Source organism: Arachis ipaensis, chromosome B7 (genome assembly GCF_059453495.1).
Source record: "Arachis ipaensis isolate K30076 ecotype BB chromosome B7, ASM5945349v1, whole genome shotgun sequence".
Classification (NCBI taxonomy): domain Eukaryota; kingdom Viridiplantae; phylum Streptophyta; class Magnoliopsida; order Fabales; family Fabaceae; genus Arachis; species Arachis ipaensis.
The window spans coordinates 49448036-49464403 of record NC_142442.1 but is presented as its reverse complement, the minus strand read 5'-3'; the positions used below and the strand labels follow the sequence as shown (position 1 = coordinate 49464403).

General features: G+C 34.4%; 1 protein-coding gene across 1 annotated transcript; it reads right to left on the bottom strand.

Moving 5' to 3' along the window:
- Positions 1-15326: 15326 nt before the first annotated feature.
- LOC148551105 (sucrose transport protein SUC3-like) lies at positions 15327-16071 on the bottom strand. The gene is made up of 5 exons (XM_088492730.1): positions 16057-16071; positions 15910-15946; positions 15700-15784; positions 15569-15602; positions 15327-15431 (listed from the first exon to the last, which is right to left on the bottom strand). Exons 1-5 carry the CDS (start codon positions 16069-16071, stop codon positions 15327-15329), a joined length of 276 nt encoding a protein of 91 aa, XP_088348856.1.
- Positions 16072-16368: the final 297 nt, after the last annotated feature.

Sequence of the window (16368 nt, the reverse complement as noted above, 5' to 3'; positions counted from 1 at the left end):
AACATACTTTTTAGGCCTAAAAATAGCCAATTTTAATCCACTTTAATTCTATTCGATGCCTTGATGTGTTTGTTGAGTAAATTCAGGTTTATAAGGCAAGTATTAGATGGAAGAAGTGAGGAGAAAAGCATGCAAGTGGGAGAACTCATGAAGAAATGAAGGAACCATAAAGCTGTGAATCCTGACCTCCTGGAACTCAATCAACCATAACTTGAGCTACAGAAGTCCAAATGAGGCGGTTCCAATTGCATTGGAAAAACATCCAGAGCTTCGAAATGATATAAAATTTGCCATAGCCTGACGTATAGGGGTGCACACGTGCCATGTACGCGTGCACACCGATGGAGCACATGGTTCACTAAAGTGAAATCGTGGCCAGCGATTTTGCAGCTCATTTTGGGCCCAATCCAACCCATTTCTGATGCTATCTCATGCAGAATTCAAGCTTGGGCAAGGGGGGAGCAATTGTTTGTAGCATTAGCATCATGTAGGTTAGTTTCTAGAGAGAGAAGCTCCATCTTCTCTCTAGAATTAGGTTAGGTTAATCTCTTCTAGATCTAGGTTCAATCTCATGTTTTCATCTCATTTCCTTTATGAATTATTGCTTCTACTCTTTCATTCTCATGGTTTGTAGTGTTAATTTCCCTTTTTGCTTTCTCTTATGATGATGAACTCATGTTGAATTTGGATTTTCTTTTAATGAGATTTGATAGTTGATGTTTCTTTATTGATGATTTGAGTTGTTGATTTACTTTTCTTGCAATTGGTCGTTGGTAGATTTATTATTCTTGCACTCTTACTATGCTTTCCATTTACACCCACCAAGTGTTTGACAAAATGCTTGGTTGGGCTTTAGAGTAGATTTTGAGCATTCTTGTCTTGGGAAGAGTAATTAGGCAATCTTGAGTCATGAATACCCAATTTAGACTGGTGATCTAGAGTTGTTAGTTAATATTATTTCCATTGACTCTAATATCTTGCTAATCCAATTAGTGAGTTGATTAGTACATTCGGATTGAGATTAACTAGTCTTGTTTGATTTTCTCTCATGGAAGATAACTCATACCTTCTTCCGTTGTTGGAGATGACGAAATAAGATAATTCTTGTTAATTATTGTCATTAATGACTAGGATAGAAAGCCTATGATCTCAAACCTTGCCATGAATGTCTCTCTTTATTGATTGCTTTCTTTAATTGCTCTCTTTACTTTTCTTGTCCTTTATTCTATTGCCCCTTTTATCAACAAAACCCCTTGCACCTTCATAGCCAATAATTGACCACTTCATTGCAATTCCTTGTGAGACGACCCGGAGTTCAAATACTTCGGTTAATTCTTACTTGGGATTTGTTAATTGTGACAACCAAAATTTTTTATTGGGAGGATTGTTTGTTGGTGTAGAACTATACTTGCAACGAGATTTCATTCAATTGTGAAATTCTATACCATCAAAGAATTCACTCATCAAGCACGCATGATTGGATGAAGACAATAGGAAAGAAAAGGTTCAGAAGCAACAAAGCATCTCCAAACGCTTATCTGAAATTCCCACCAATGAATTACATAAGTATCTTTATTTTAATTTATGTTTTATTTATCTTTCAATTATCAAAACTCATAACCAATTGAATCCGCCTGACTAAGATTTACAGGATGACCATAGCCTGCTTCAAGCTGGCAATCTCCATGGGATCGACCCTTACTCGCGTAAGGTTTTATTACTTGGACGACCTAGTGCACTTGCTGGTTAGTTGTACCGGAGTTGTGAAAAGTGTGATCACAATTTCGTGCACCAAGACACCAATCTCTTGTCTGACTTAGCTGAGGCATTCAACACAATTAGAGAGTACGGGACGAGGATAAATCCTTCCAAGTGTACTTTTGTAGTAGAAGCCAGAAAGTTTTTAAGCTTCATGCTCCCCCAGGGGCATCAAAGCCAACCCTTACAAATGCAAAGCGATACTTGAGATGAAAAGCCCAACTTATATCAAAGAAATCTAACAATTAAATGGAAGGTTAGCAGCCTTATCCAGATTATTGGCAGAATCAACCCTAAAGTCTCTACCCTTGTTCTTGAAGCTCAAGAAAGGATGCAAATTCAAATGGACTCGAAAATGTGAGCAAACTTTTCAAGACTTCAAAAACTTCCTGAATCAGCCATCAATCCTTACTCAACTTATTCAAGGGGAAGAACTCATACTGTACCTAGCAGTTGCAAGTAAGGCTATAGTTTTGGCTCTCGTCTGAGAAGATGAAAACGGACAACAGCCTATTTATTTTGTTAGCAAGGTGCTATAGGGGCCAGAACTAAACAATCAAAAGATAGAAAAATTCGCATATGCCCTAGTACTCACCTCCAAAAGCTCCGACCTTATTTCCAAGCTCATACCATAAAGGTCTGAACCAATCAACCTATGATGCATATCCTCTAGAAGACAGATAATGTAGGTCGGATGCTACAATGGGCAATAATGCTGTCCGAATTTAACTTAAGGTATGAACCTTGCACAACAATCAAATCCCAACACTCAGCTGACTTTGTGGCCGAATACACGAAAACCCAAGAAAGTCCTTGATAAACCTCAATTTCATGGTTTATCTTGTGCTCAATTGAGTAGTTTTTATCAACTATTTACCCACTTATTCATGCTATTTGCATGGTTTACATTTGCCTTCCTAATTATGTGCTTTGATTGAAAACATGCTTCTTTGGCCTTTATATTGCTAATATTAATCCTCTCTTATCACCATTAGATGCCTTGATATGTGTGTTAAGTGATTTCAGATATTACAGGGCAGGAATGGCTCAGAGGATGGAAAGGAGGCATGCAAAAGTGGAAGGAATACAAGAAGTTGGAGAAATTGCTAAGCTGTCCAGCCTGACCTCTACGCACTCAAACGGCCATAACTTTAGCTAAAGAGGTCCAAACGACGCGGTTCTAGTTGCGTTGGAAAGCTAACGTCCGGGGCTTCGATTTGATATATAATATGCCATAGTTGCCTTGACGCTAGGTGATGCGAACGCGTGATCCACGCGGACGCATCGCATCTGCGAACTTCAATCCGTGCGGCTGCGTGGGCGATGCCTCCGCGTCACTTGCCCGTGACCTGAACGTACCAGAATACGCTGGGGGCGATTTCTGGGCTGTTTTTGACCCAGTTTGCAGCCCAGAAAACACATATTAGAGGCTATAAAGTGGGGGAATGCATCCGTTCATGAGGAGGCTCTCATAATTCACTTTTCATGTTTTAGATGTAGTTTTAGAGAGAGAGGTTCTCTTCTCTCTCTCTCTCTTAGGATTAAGATTTAGGACTTCTCTTAGTTTTAGGAGTGACTCTCGATCCCAAGTTCAATGTCCCTTTCTATTTACTTTCGCTTCTATTTTTATTGACTCTAATGCTTTTATTTGTATTTGATTTATGTTGCCCAATTGGCTTATGAACTTTTCCATGTTAGATTTTACTGCTTTGAATGTATTTTATTTGAGATATTCCAGATATTTATGATTTTAATTTAGTTTTCTACATTCTTGGCTTTGGTTAAGAAATTAGTAACTCAGGAGTTATCTTAACTCAACATAAGTGATAATTGTTATCTTTGCTAATTGAACTGAACTTCGATAATCCCAATCTTTCCTTAGGAATTAACTAGGATTTGAAGATCAAACTAATTAGTCACTTGACCTTCCCTTGCTCTAGTAAAGGTTAACTAAGTGGAATCAAGAGTCAATTTTCATTATTGTTGATAAGGATAACTGGGCTAGGACTTCCAATTTCTCATACCTTGCCAAAAGTTTATTTTACAGTTATTTATTTATTTTAATTGCAATTTAAATTACCTGCTCCTTATTCTCAAAACCCCAAATTTACAATCTCCATAACCAATAATAAGAACATACTTCCCTGCAATTCCTTGTGAAGACGACCCGAGGTTTAAATACTCGGTTATCAATTTTAAAGGGGTTTGTTACTTGTGCCAACCAAAACGTTTGTACGAAGGGATTTCTGTCGGTTTAGAGACTATATCTACAACGCGACTATTTTTATGAACTTCTTTACTGGCAAAAATCCCAACGTCAAAATGGCGCCGTTGCCGGGGAATTGCAAACGTGTGCCTTATTATTGGTTATTGTAAATATTTAATAAAAAAAATTTCTTTTGCTTGTTTATTTATTTTTGTTTTTAATTTTTATTAATGAATTCTCACCCCTTTGGTTTCAAGTTTGGTTCCAATGTTGTTGTAAGGAATGGAAACTATAATGAAAATAGGCATCAAGGTTGGAACAATCAAATATGGGAGGAGCCACAAGGATTTGATCAACCCTCATGGCAACAACCACCTCCAATGGACTATCAACAACCACCACCATATGCCTATGAACCCTTTCCTCAACATAACTTTGGACCACCAAACTCACAAGCCCCTTTCCGCCATTCACCTCCATATAACCCCAACCCTCAACCACTATACCAACCACCTTATGAGCCATATGAACCATATATGGAACCACCCCAATTTCAACCCAATTACTCACAAGAACCACCACTTCAATATTCACCATCTCCATATCCATCAATCCAAGAGCACTATGATCCTATTTATGAAAGCCGAGTGCATCAAGAGACAAAGGATCGTCTCAAGGAAACAGTGGATCGATGTCAGGCAACCATTCATCAATTGGGGCAAGCAATAATGAGTCAATTAGCTTCCCGACGTTCGGACACTCAAGGAACCCCCATGGCTTCATGTGGACAATCTAATGAAGAACGTAGTATGAAGGAGATACTAGAAACTCCAGTGAACAGTATGGAGCATGACTTTGTACTGGAACAAGTAGAGGAAGCTGGGATTATTGAAGAAGAAGGATTGGTTGAAGACTTAGGAGATGTTGAACCTCCATGGAAAAGTCAAAACATAGAGCCTCCTTCCAAGACGGTTGCAATTGATGTTGAGGAGGGTGTACAACCTCCAAGGCATATCACAGTTGAAGACTTGGAAGAGGTTGATCAAGTGATGGAGATTCAAGAAGAAGAAGCACAACCTCCCATGCCCTTGGAAAGCAATGAAGAGGAGATTGAATTGGAAGAGAGCTGCCAAGAGGAAGAGGTTGAAATTGAAGAAGCTTGCAAAGAGGTGGTAGTTATCAGAAAAGAGCACAAGGGAGTGGAGCTTGCAATTTCATTAAAAATACCTCCCCCTAAGTTGCCATCATCCTTCACAACATTCAAGTGGGTAAAATTCATATCCCTTAGCTTTCTAACCCCACTTGAATATGGGCTACTGGAGACGGATGGTCAACTTAGAGCTCTTTATGATATTAAGAGTAAGAGGAAGATGACCAGTGGTAAGAATTGTCCTGCAAGGTTCATCATGGTTGGAAGCTTTAAGTTCAAACACAAAGATTGGTATAAAGCTCAACTGAATGGGTCTAGGAAGCTGTTTGGTCGCTGCAGTGAGAATTCAGATCACCTTTCACCCAGCTGGAAAAATGTAGATCGAGACAAAAACGGGTGTAAAAGTAAAGTTTGGGATCCTGGAATCTGTTCTGGCATTTGTCACCCCGGGAGCCTAAGAATCTGTTTGAAGCTTCTTAAGGGCTTTACATGCTTAGTTTGGGACCCCGGAGGCTACTGGAAATACAAACATTGGTGGGGATTCCTAGATCAGTACAAGCACAAGCCACTATAGCAGGAATCTCATCAAATGTCCAACTTAAGGACTATAACTAAAAGTGCTAGGTGGGAGACAACCCACCATGGTATGATCGTTCTTTTTCAATTTTATTTCGTGTTGTTTATTTTTATTTTATTTTATTTTCATTGAACCTGGAATCATGCATAGCATTCACATTAAGCACTGCATTTGCATCTGCATATTGCATTAAAAAAAAAGGGTTTTCGCACGTGACGCGACAGCGTCGCCGACGCGTCCCCGTCGTATGTGCGTTTGGAAGAAAATAAGGTTGAACAGAGAGTCACGCGAAAGCGTGGCTGGAGGCGCGCTAATGGCACAAATTGATCCACGCGACCGCGTCACCCACGCGGCCACGTGACCTGAAAATCGACGTCAACCAAGTGCATGGCCGAAAGTTGAGCTGGAGTTGGGCTAGACTCGTGCTGGAATCCCAAGCCTCACCATGCGAACGCGTGCCTCACACGTCCGCGTCATATCCCCATGATGGCCACTCAAGCGATCGCGTCGACCACGCGACCGCGTCACCCTGGATTTTGGCAATACCAAGTTTTGAACAGAGAGTTGTGCAACCGCGAGGCTGCACTCGCGCCACCAGCACAAATCGAGTCACGCGATCGCGTGCCCCACGCGTCCGCGTCGCCTAACCTTATTTGTGCACCACGCTACCGCGTCACCCATGCGACCGCGTCGCCAGCGTCGCACAACCTATCCAGATTAGTGCCAATTTTCTTATCTTTTCTTCTCCGAATCCTTATTTTTCTTATCTTTTCTTATTTCTTTCTTCTTCCCTTCTTTCCCTTCTCATTCTTCTTATCTTTTATTTTCTTTTACTTAATTTATTTGAATATTTCATTCATTGCATCTTAATTTTGTACATATTTTTATTTTCTTTTCTAAAATTAATTATTTTTCTTTTGGTGTTAAAATTTTCTTATTTAACTGTTGCAATTTTCTCTTGAATTATTTTGGGTGCTTCATGACTTATTTTATTCTGATTGGGTAATATTATTTAAATCAATGCTAATTTTTATATTACTGATATTCCTTTTGCATTGACATGAACTTACATTGTCTTTCATTACCCACTCTTTTCCCCATGGTTGCAAATTTTGCACCACTGGTATGCCATGGCTTCTATTGTTTTCTCACGTATATGTTGAAGCTTCCATGTAAATGAGACCATTATCATTTGGCATTAACCCACCCATACTTCATTTATTTTCTTATCTTTATTACTGGGTTACTTTTTCTTCCCTTTTTCTTTCAGGATGGCCACCCGGAAGGGAACCGGAAGACGTTTGCATAGGGAGACAGACAAGTCCATCTGCAAAATCTTGAAGAAAAGCATCAGTTGGAGTAACCCGTCCACCTGCACATCTCAGCATGCACCGAGGACGGTGCAATCTTTAAGTGTGGGGAGGTCGATACCGATCTCCATGGGTTAGTTATTTCCTGACTCAACACCAAAATTTTTATTTTATTTGTTTGTTCATTGTTGCATTTGCATGTTTGATTGCATATTTGTTTAATTTTGTGCATATTTTACCACTTGGTTGAAGTAATATTTTCTTTTTCAAGAAACCTTTTAGAGCATTTCACTAATTTGAATAAAATTTTTGTTACACTTGTTTGAAGAGATATTATACTGGAACATGGTTTAGAGCTTGAACACACAAAACCTGTGAGATTTTTTGAACCTATTTGAATTGGTTGTATTTTATCAACCAAAATTCTGTTCTAGTGTGTATTTTTCTCTCTAAAATTGTGATCTTTGTCTTGCTTAATTCTATATTTCCATTATTTGATGTATGCATACACTTACATGATTGAGGCCTTTGTTTCACTGAGCTTACATACCCATATGGCCTTACCTTTCATTATCCCTTGCAAACCAATTTTGAGCCTATTTTACCCCTTTGTTCTTTACTTTAGCACATCATTAACTCTAAGCGGAAAACAATAATGTCCTTAATTTGAATCCTTGGTTAGCTTAGACTAGTGAGATGCTTATGATTTAAGTGTGGAGAAATTGGGATTGGAAACATTTGGTTTGAGAATTGAGTATGTTAGAATTTTCTGAAAATGTAAAAGAAATGTTTAGGACATGATTCATGCATCCAATAATTTAACCATATGCATTGAGAAATATAAAAAAAATAATAATAATATAAAAAAAGAAGTGAAAAAAAAGAGCAAATAATAAAAAGGGGACAAAATACCCCAAAGTAAATGGTGAAAGCAATGCATATGTACTGTACTTGAAATTAGAATACATGAATATGTGGAAAACATGGTTAATGGATAGTTAGATATGGTATTATGATGACATGGATTGTCTAAAGTTAGATGGAAAGTTTAAGTTAATTAAGGATTCAGATTTAAGTCCACTTAGCCAAATACAATCATACCTTGACCCTAACCCTATTACAACCCTTAAAAGACCTCTTGATATGTGTACCTGTGCATTAAATTTTTGTTGATTGTTAGATGAAGAGCAAGCCTTAGAAAGCAAGGATAGTAGAGAATTGAGAGAATCGAACCTTAAACACTTGAGTGATTAGAGTGTATATACTACCAGTGAGGGTTCGATGCTCAATCCCTTGTTCCCTGCTTTCATGAGCTATTTTCTTCTTGCAAGTCTATTTGTACTTCATTTTCATAATTTGAATTAGTGAAATCCAGTTCATATTTCTTTTTGAAAGATTTATTTACTTTTCACCAAGTTGGTGGAAACATTTTGCATTTAGTTGCATTCATATAGATAGGATTGCATTTCATACATTTTATCATTCCTCTTCACTCTCTTATAGCTTCTCTTGAACTTAGCATGAGGACATGCTAATGTTTAAGTGTGGGGAGGTTGATAAACCTCTATTTCATTTTTTATCTTGTGCTCAATTGAGTGATTTTTATCAACTCTTTACCCACTTATTCATACTATTTGCATGGTTTTACATTTGCCTTCCTAATTATGTGCTTTGATTGAAAACATGCTTCTTTGGCCTTTATATTGCTAATATTAATCCTCTCTTATCACCGTTAGATGCCTTGATATGTGTGTTAAGTGATTTCAAAGATTACTGGGTAGGAATGGCTCAGAGAATGGAAAGGAAGCATGCAAAAGTGGAAGGAATACAAGAAGTTGGAGAAATTGCTAAGCTGTCCAGCCTGACCTCTTTGCACTCAAACGACCATAACTTTAGCTATAGAGGTTTAAACGACACGGTTCCAATTGCGTTGGAAAGCTAACGTCCAGGGCTTCGATTTGATATATAATATACCATAGTTGCCCTGACGCTAGACGACGCGAACGCGTGATCTACGCGGACGCGTCGCATCTGCGAACTTCAATCCGCGCGGCCGCATGGGCGACGCCTCCGCATTACTTGCCCGCGACCTGAACGTACCAGAATACGCTGGGGGTGATTTCTGGGCTTTTTTTGACCCAGTTTGCGACCCAGAAAACACATATTAGAGGCTATAAAGTGGGAGAATGCATTCATTCATGAGGAGGCTCTCATAATTCACTTTTCATGTTTTAGATGTAGTTTTAGAGAGAGAGGTTCTCTCCTCTCTCTCTCTCTTAGGATTAGGATTTAGGACTTCTCTTAGTTTTAGGAGTGACTCTCGATCCCAGGTTCAATGTCCCTTTCTATTTACTTTCGCTTCTATTTTTATTGACTCTAATGCTTTTATTTGTATTTGATTTATGTTGCCCAATTGGCTTATGAACTTTTTCATGTTAGATTTTACTGCTTTGAATGTATTTTATTTGAGGTATTCCAGATATTTATGATTTTAATTTAGTTTTCTACATTCTTGGCTTTGGTTAAGAAATTAGTAACTCAAGAGTTATCTTAACTCAACATAAGTGATAATTGTTATCTTTGCTAATTGAACTGAACTTCGATAATCCCAATCTTTCCTTAGGAATTAACTAGGATTTGAAGATCAAACTAATTAGTCACTTGACCTTCCCTTGCTCTAGTAAAGGTTAACTAAGTGGAATCAAGAGTCAATTTTCATTATTGTTGATAAGGATAACTGGGCTAGGACTTCCAATTTCTCATACCTTGCCAAAAGTTTATTTTACAGTTATTTATTTATTTTAATTGCAATTTAAATTACTTGCTCCCTATTCTCAAAACCCCAAATTTACAATCTCCATAACCAATAATAAGAACATACTTCTCTGCAATTCCTTGAGAAGACGACCCGAGGTTTAAATACTCGGTTATCAATTTTAAAGGGGTTTGTTATTTGTGACAACCAAAACGTTTGTACGAAGGGATTTCTGTCGGTTTAGAGACTATATCTACAACGCGACTGTTTTTATGAACTTCTTTACTGGCAAAAATCCCAACGTCAGTCCTACAACTTGAAATTTATATGTAGATGGATCATCCAATAAAGTTGAAAGTGGAGAAGGATTCATTCTAGAGAATGAAGAAGGAACTCGGATAGAACTTTCATTTAAATTTGAGTTTTCGTCTTCAATAATCAAATAGAGTACGAGGCCTTACTTGCTAACTTGAGGCGAGCCAAAGAGGTTGGGATAGTAAAATTGATCGTGTTTAGCAATTCTCAAGTAATAACTTCTCAAGTCTATAAGACTTACCAGGCTAAAGATCCCAACATGAAGAAATATTTAGAAGAAACATTGGAATAACTAGCTCAATTTCAGGAAGTAGAGGTCTGACATATAGCTCGGGAATCCAACATGCAGGATGATACACACTCCAAATTGGTCAGCACCAAGCCAGGGGGCAACAATAGAAGCTTGATCTGGGAAACTCTCTACACACCATTAGTGACCAAAAAAGTCGACAAGTCGGGCGCAATGGCTATCTCCAATTTAAGTTTAGGTTGGATGACTCCTATTATCGAATACCTTAAATTCGATATCATCCCTAAAAAAGAAGGAAAAGCAAGGAGGCTCATGAGGAAAGCACAAAACTACACCTTGGTTCATAACATTCTCAATAGAAGAGAAGTATCTACACCTCTACTAAAGTGCATCCCGACCTCCCAAACTAATGAAGTCTTAGAGGAGGTCCACAGCGACATATACAAAAACCACCTAGGAGCACGGTCACTAACTAAGAAAGTGATCTGAGTTGTATTCTTTTGATTAATCTTACAAAAGGAGGCAGTCGACTTCGTCAAAAAATGTCTGCCTTGCCAAAAACATGCTAACTTCCATGTGGCATCTCTAGAAGAGTTCATTAGCATCACTTTACCTTAGCCATTTGCAAGCTGGGGCTTAGACCTCCTCGGTACATTCCCATAGGCACCTGGATAGTACCTCATAATTGGGATTGATTATTTCACCAATTGAATCAAGGCAGAGTCTCTAGTGACCATTATAGATCAAAGAAGTCGGAAATTTTTCTACAAGCACATAGTCACCCAGTTTGGAGTTTCACACTCCATCATCACAGACAATGAAACTCAATTTACTAATTCAGCATTCAGAAACTTGGTGGCAAGCCTCAAAATTAAGCACCAATTCACATCGATAGAGCACCCCCAAGTCAATGGACAAACAAAAGCTGCAAATAAAGTCGTACTGGCTGGGATGAAGTGCTGACTACAAGACACAAAGGGAGCATGGGCCGACGAGTTCCCTCAAATCTTGTGGGCATATGGACAACCCCCTACTCAACAACTAGTGGATTTCCTTTTCGACTTGCTTATGGTATAGAAGCCATGATACCTATAGAAGTCAATAAAGAATCTCCAATGGTCAAATTCTACGAAGAAGTAGAAAATATCTGAGCTCAAAAGGAAAAACTTGATCTCCTCCCAAAAGTTCAAGAACAAGCTTAGATAAAGGAAGAAAAATTGATGCAAAGAATGGCCTTCAGGTACAACGAGTGTCAGTATATTTATAGTAGAATAGATAACTACCTTTTAGTGTAGTTCTACCTTTGATAGTGAATAATCGTTCCCTTTTGCTAGAAAGTTGTTAAGATCTCCCTTCTAAATAAATGGGAGATACCTTACGAGTTAGTCACTTATTTAGATAAATACAACGATACTATTGTCGTCGTATTCGACCTCTATAAAGTCGAGTAGATGTAGATAAGATCAAATCTCTTAAGTGAACCTTTATTTTGGGTTTGACTGTATCTTTGAATCAAGGTATAAATAGTTAAAATACTAGTTTTTTTTAATATCAGTTAATTTTTTTAAAATTATTTTATTATTTTAAATTTTAAATTCTAAATTATAGACTTTTAACTTTAAATCTTAAATTATAAACCTAAATCTTCTAGGTAACTAATGTTAACTAATTACCTAAATCCTAATTTTCTATAACTTTTTCTTGATTTTTATGACTATATCCCATGAGAAAAACAATTTATAACGAGAATAATAATTGTAAATATAAACCTTATAAAAAGTACATAATTATATTTATTTTGAAAATAACATATATGTAACTTCGTAATATAAAACTAATTAATATATTATTCGTATAAAATTTAGAAGTCCAAATTAAATTTGTTCTTCTCATCAATTTCATTATATTACCATCATATGTGATCATATATGGTCTCTTGATCAAGGCCAAAAACTTAATCATTAATTAATGTCTCAATTAGAATATTGCGACTTAGTATTCATCAAAATTCACTCTTTAATAAACTATTATCTATAAAAATTTAATAAAATAATTATAATAATTATTTTTAGATATTATTTTAAATTTTCTCTCGCATATATTTAAATTTTAAAATTATATCTCTTTAAAGTTAGAATATTAATTTAATAAAAAAAATTAGAATATTCAAATTTAAATTTAAATTTAATAAAACAAAAATAACAAACTAAAATTAATTCTAACTAAATTAAAATTAAAATAACACTATCAAACTTAATTTTTTTTTTTGTTTCAAAGTGTGGCATCCAATTATTTGACAAGAATAATAAACATAATTATTTTTGAATGAGTTTTGGTTGTGTTAAAAAATTACTTAGTGAACAATCTTGTAATTTTAGATGTGTTAAAAAATTATTTATATTAAAAAAATGTAACTAAATATTTAACGGCTTTTTGAATATATATTAAAAATATTTTATGTTTTATCTTTTTATTTTAGATGTATTATGAATATATGTAAAATAATAAAAAAACACCAACAAAATAATCATACAAGACAAGGTAATGCTCAAACACAATATAACTTTTTGTTGCAGATGTTTAGTAAAATTATTAAAAAAATTCACCAAATAGTGCTTTGATTTCTTTTGATAACTAGAAAAAAAATTGAAGTAGCATAAACTTAATTGTTGAAATTCTTTTCTTGGTTCAAGTATGTCGTTATTGTATAAAACTAGAAGACCATGGATAGACAATAAATTATACGTCTCAAGAATTAATATGGTGGTGGACTAAATTTTCATAGACAGAAAGAAACGGGAGAAGAGAAAGAAGCTAAATTTATGCATAGAAAAGTGCAAATAAGATTGAAATTGAACTGAACTCTTTAATATTGATTATCAAAAAATTAATTTAAATCACATCACATCCTTTCATAAAGTGCATTTATTTACTTTGGGACATATATGTAGGAAGTTTGTAGCTAGAATGGCACTTTTTTTTTTTGTTTTCTTAGTCCAACTAGGTATATTACATATGATGTATAGATATTAGATATTAACACAGATACGGAATATGACATGATATAGGATAGGCAGATATGTGAATTTACAATTTTTATAAGACACAAAAATACAGTATATATATAAAATATAAAGTATATTTAGATAAATTATAATGTTATTTTAGTATTTATTGATATATTAAAATATAAATTAATATTTTAATTATTTTTAATATCTTTTTAAATTATATAAAGTATTTAAAATATATTTTATTTTAATAATTAATAATATATACTATTTTTAAATTTATTTTAAAAATACATGTTAAGAATAAGACTCGACACACTGACACGTGATAGTATTTAAGTATGTTCAAGCGTGTTCGAAGAAAAATTTTTTATTTTTTTTTATTAAGACATAGTTGAATATAGAAGACACGCGTATCAGATAAGTATTAATATATGTCGCATCTAAAATGTGTTTGATCACACAGCAAATAAAAAAAAGTATCTGTACTTTATACTATAATTACTGTGATTTTTGTGAAAAATCAGTATATTGGAGTTGGTTATAAGTTTTATGTGTCAAGAATAATTATAAAACTTAAACTATATAAAAATAGTAGTGGCTTCTTACAAATAGAAAGCATAATTAATTAAAAAAATATAATATTATTAAAAAAAATATAATATTGTTTGAATGCATATATTATATGATTTTTTAATTAGGTAACTAGTTATTAATTAGCCAATAATTTAAACCAATTTTTTAAAATTTTATTTTTAATTCACATTAACATTTAAATAAGATAATAATTAATATGCAATTTGCATTCAAGTAAAATTTGTAACAATTTTACTATTAGAATGTCACGTTTTTGGATGTGCTACTTTGATAGTGAGAATATTACAACGATTTTCAGATATTTAATAATAAGATATAAGTTTTTAACTAATTAAAAATCATATTGCTGTTTTATTTGAAAAACTGAAAATATTTATTATTTTAATCAAACATGCATATATAACCAAAATCAATCACAATCCTCATGTATATATAAACATATCAGACTTCGTATACAAATAACTTACAAATAATATAAACATACATATCATTACAACTCATATCCCTCTTACAAGGACATAAGTTACTGGCGATTCTTTGTCTGCTTTGTGGGGGTTTTGAGTTTAATTTTTGGCAGTGTTTTGAAATTTTTGTGGCGGTTTAAAACCTCCACAAAAACTGAATTTCCAAAAAAAAATTTACATCAAACTGAACTGTTGCAAACAATTTAAAATTGTACCTAAACATATTTGAAAGCTATAAACTACTATTATTGATTGAAAAAATTACATCAATCAAGCTAAAGATTATTTAACTTTAAAGAAATTGGTAATTAGTATGGAATGAACAGAAATTTAAAGAAATTACATCAATCAAATTGGTATGAAATGAACAACTTAGATCAATTAAATTTATAAATTTTATATGATCTGCCAATATATAAAATGATATCAGATAGTAACCCACCACTGCAACAAGAAATGCGGCCTTAAGATTGCCACAGGCTTCACAGTAAGCTCTATTTGTCAGGAAAGGGAACTATCTGCTCAGGTAAGAAACAAATAATATCAATAAGCAAAAAATAAGCATTAACTTCAAGTAAAACCTATACAAAATACAAATATGGTAAAAAAATATGCTTCTGTAAAAGATAGAATCCTCGTTCTTCTGAGAAACCTTTCATAAGTTGTTCTACGCCATCCTAAGGATCCTTTCTCCTATAATAACTCTTCAGCATAAAAATGTAAAACAAATTATTGTAACTTGTTTCAAACAAATTGATTTCATAAGGAAATCTACTAGATGGCTTTAATTGCTAGAGTTACATGCCATGACTAGTGACCTTTGCATGAATAAGGGGGCTTATCTCTACATTTCATCATTGACAAAATGCCATTTTCAAAGAATCATGAGCAATGAATTTTATATAGTTATCACTGTAAAATATTAGCAAGGCCTCACCTATTCCACTTTCCACTAGCACCAGCAGAATATCCCAGGATATTGCCAACTGCTATCCATGAACAAAATATAGCATTTACTACATTGTGTTTATTAGGACCAAATAATAGGAAAATTATTATATCATGACGTTTCGTCAATATCAAGAAGGTATTTAATACAAGATGAAAATAAAAAATCCACATTGTGATTGTTGAGAACGTGAACAAAGAAAGCATGTAAAATAAGCAAGTTCTACCTGAAAGGTCAGCCAAAAGTGTCCGAGCTGGTCCCTACAAATTAAAATTTGAAAACATAAAATGAAAACTTACTTTCTTTCATCAATATAAAGATAACAGAAAGAAGCACATTCTAATTCTTTGACCTTACCTGCACAGTGTTGTTGGCAAGATCCAGCATCCAGAACCCAAAAATAAATACAAGAGTAGCTCTTGTTTGGGTAACTTTAAATGTGCTAGAATTTCAAAAATATAAAATTTATTAGTATTTAAGTAGGTTAATAGACGTGAAATTTTAAAAGCAGAAGTGTGGTAAAACTAAAGAGTAAACAAGAATAAATAGATGACAAGGAAAACCTACAATACTCACTTGTATCTCCGAATAAATATCCAATGGTCTACAGAAAATCTAATTAATATCACCAACATTAAAAGACATAATTTAGCTAATGTGAAATTAAGTGTCAAAGTAACCCAGATGTAAACAATAAGGACCACTGATGCTTACAGCCAAGGAAATCATAAGGGATCCTGCCAGAATGAATGGACCCTGTTATTTGCATGTTTAAATCAATCTAATAATGAATCATAAATTTGTCCAGACCAACACCCATATTCCATAGATAGATATATGTTATAAAATTAATAAACATTCAGTGAAAAGGCATTGATGCTTGAATATAATTTAATGGAGCAATAGAAAAAAAATAGGCATGAGAAGAAATTTAAAGAAAATTAATATAAAAATTAAAAATAAAGCAAGACTATATCACCTATCACAAGGCCAGTAATAGGATCACAAAGCCAGATAAATAAAGAA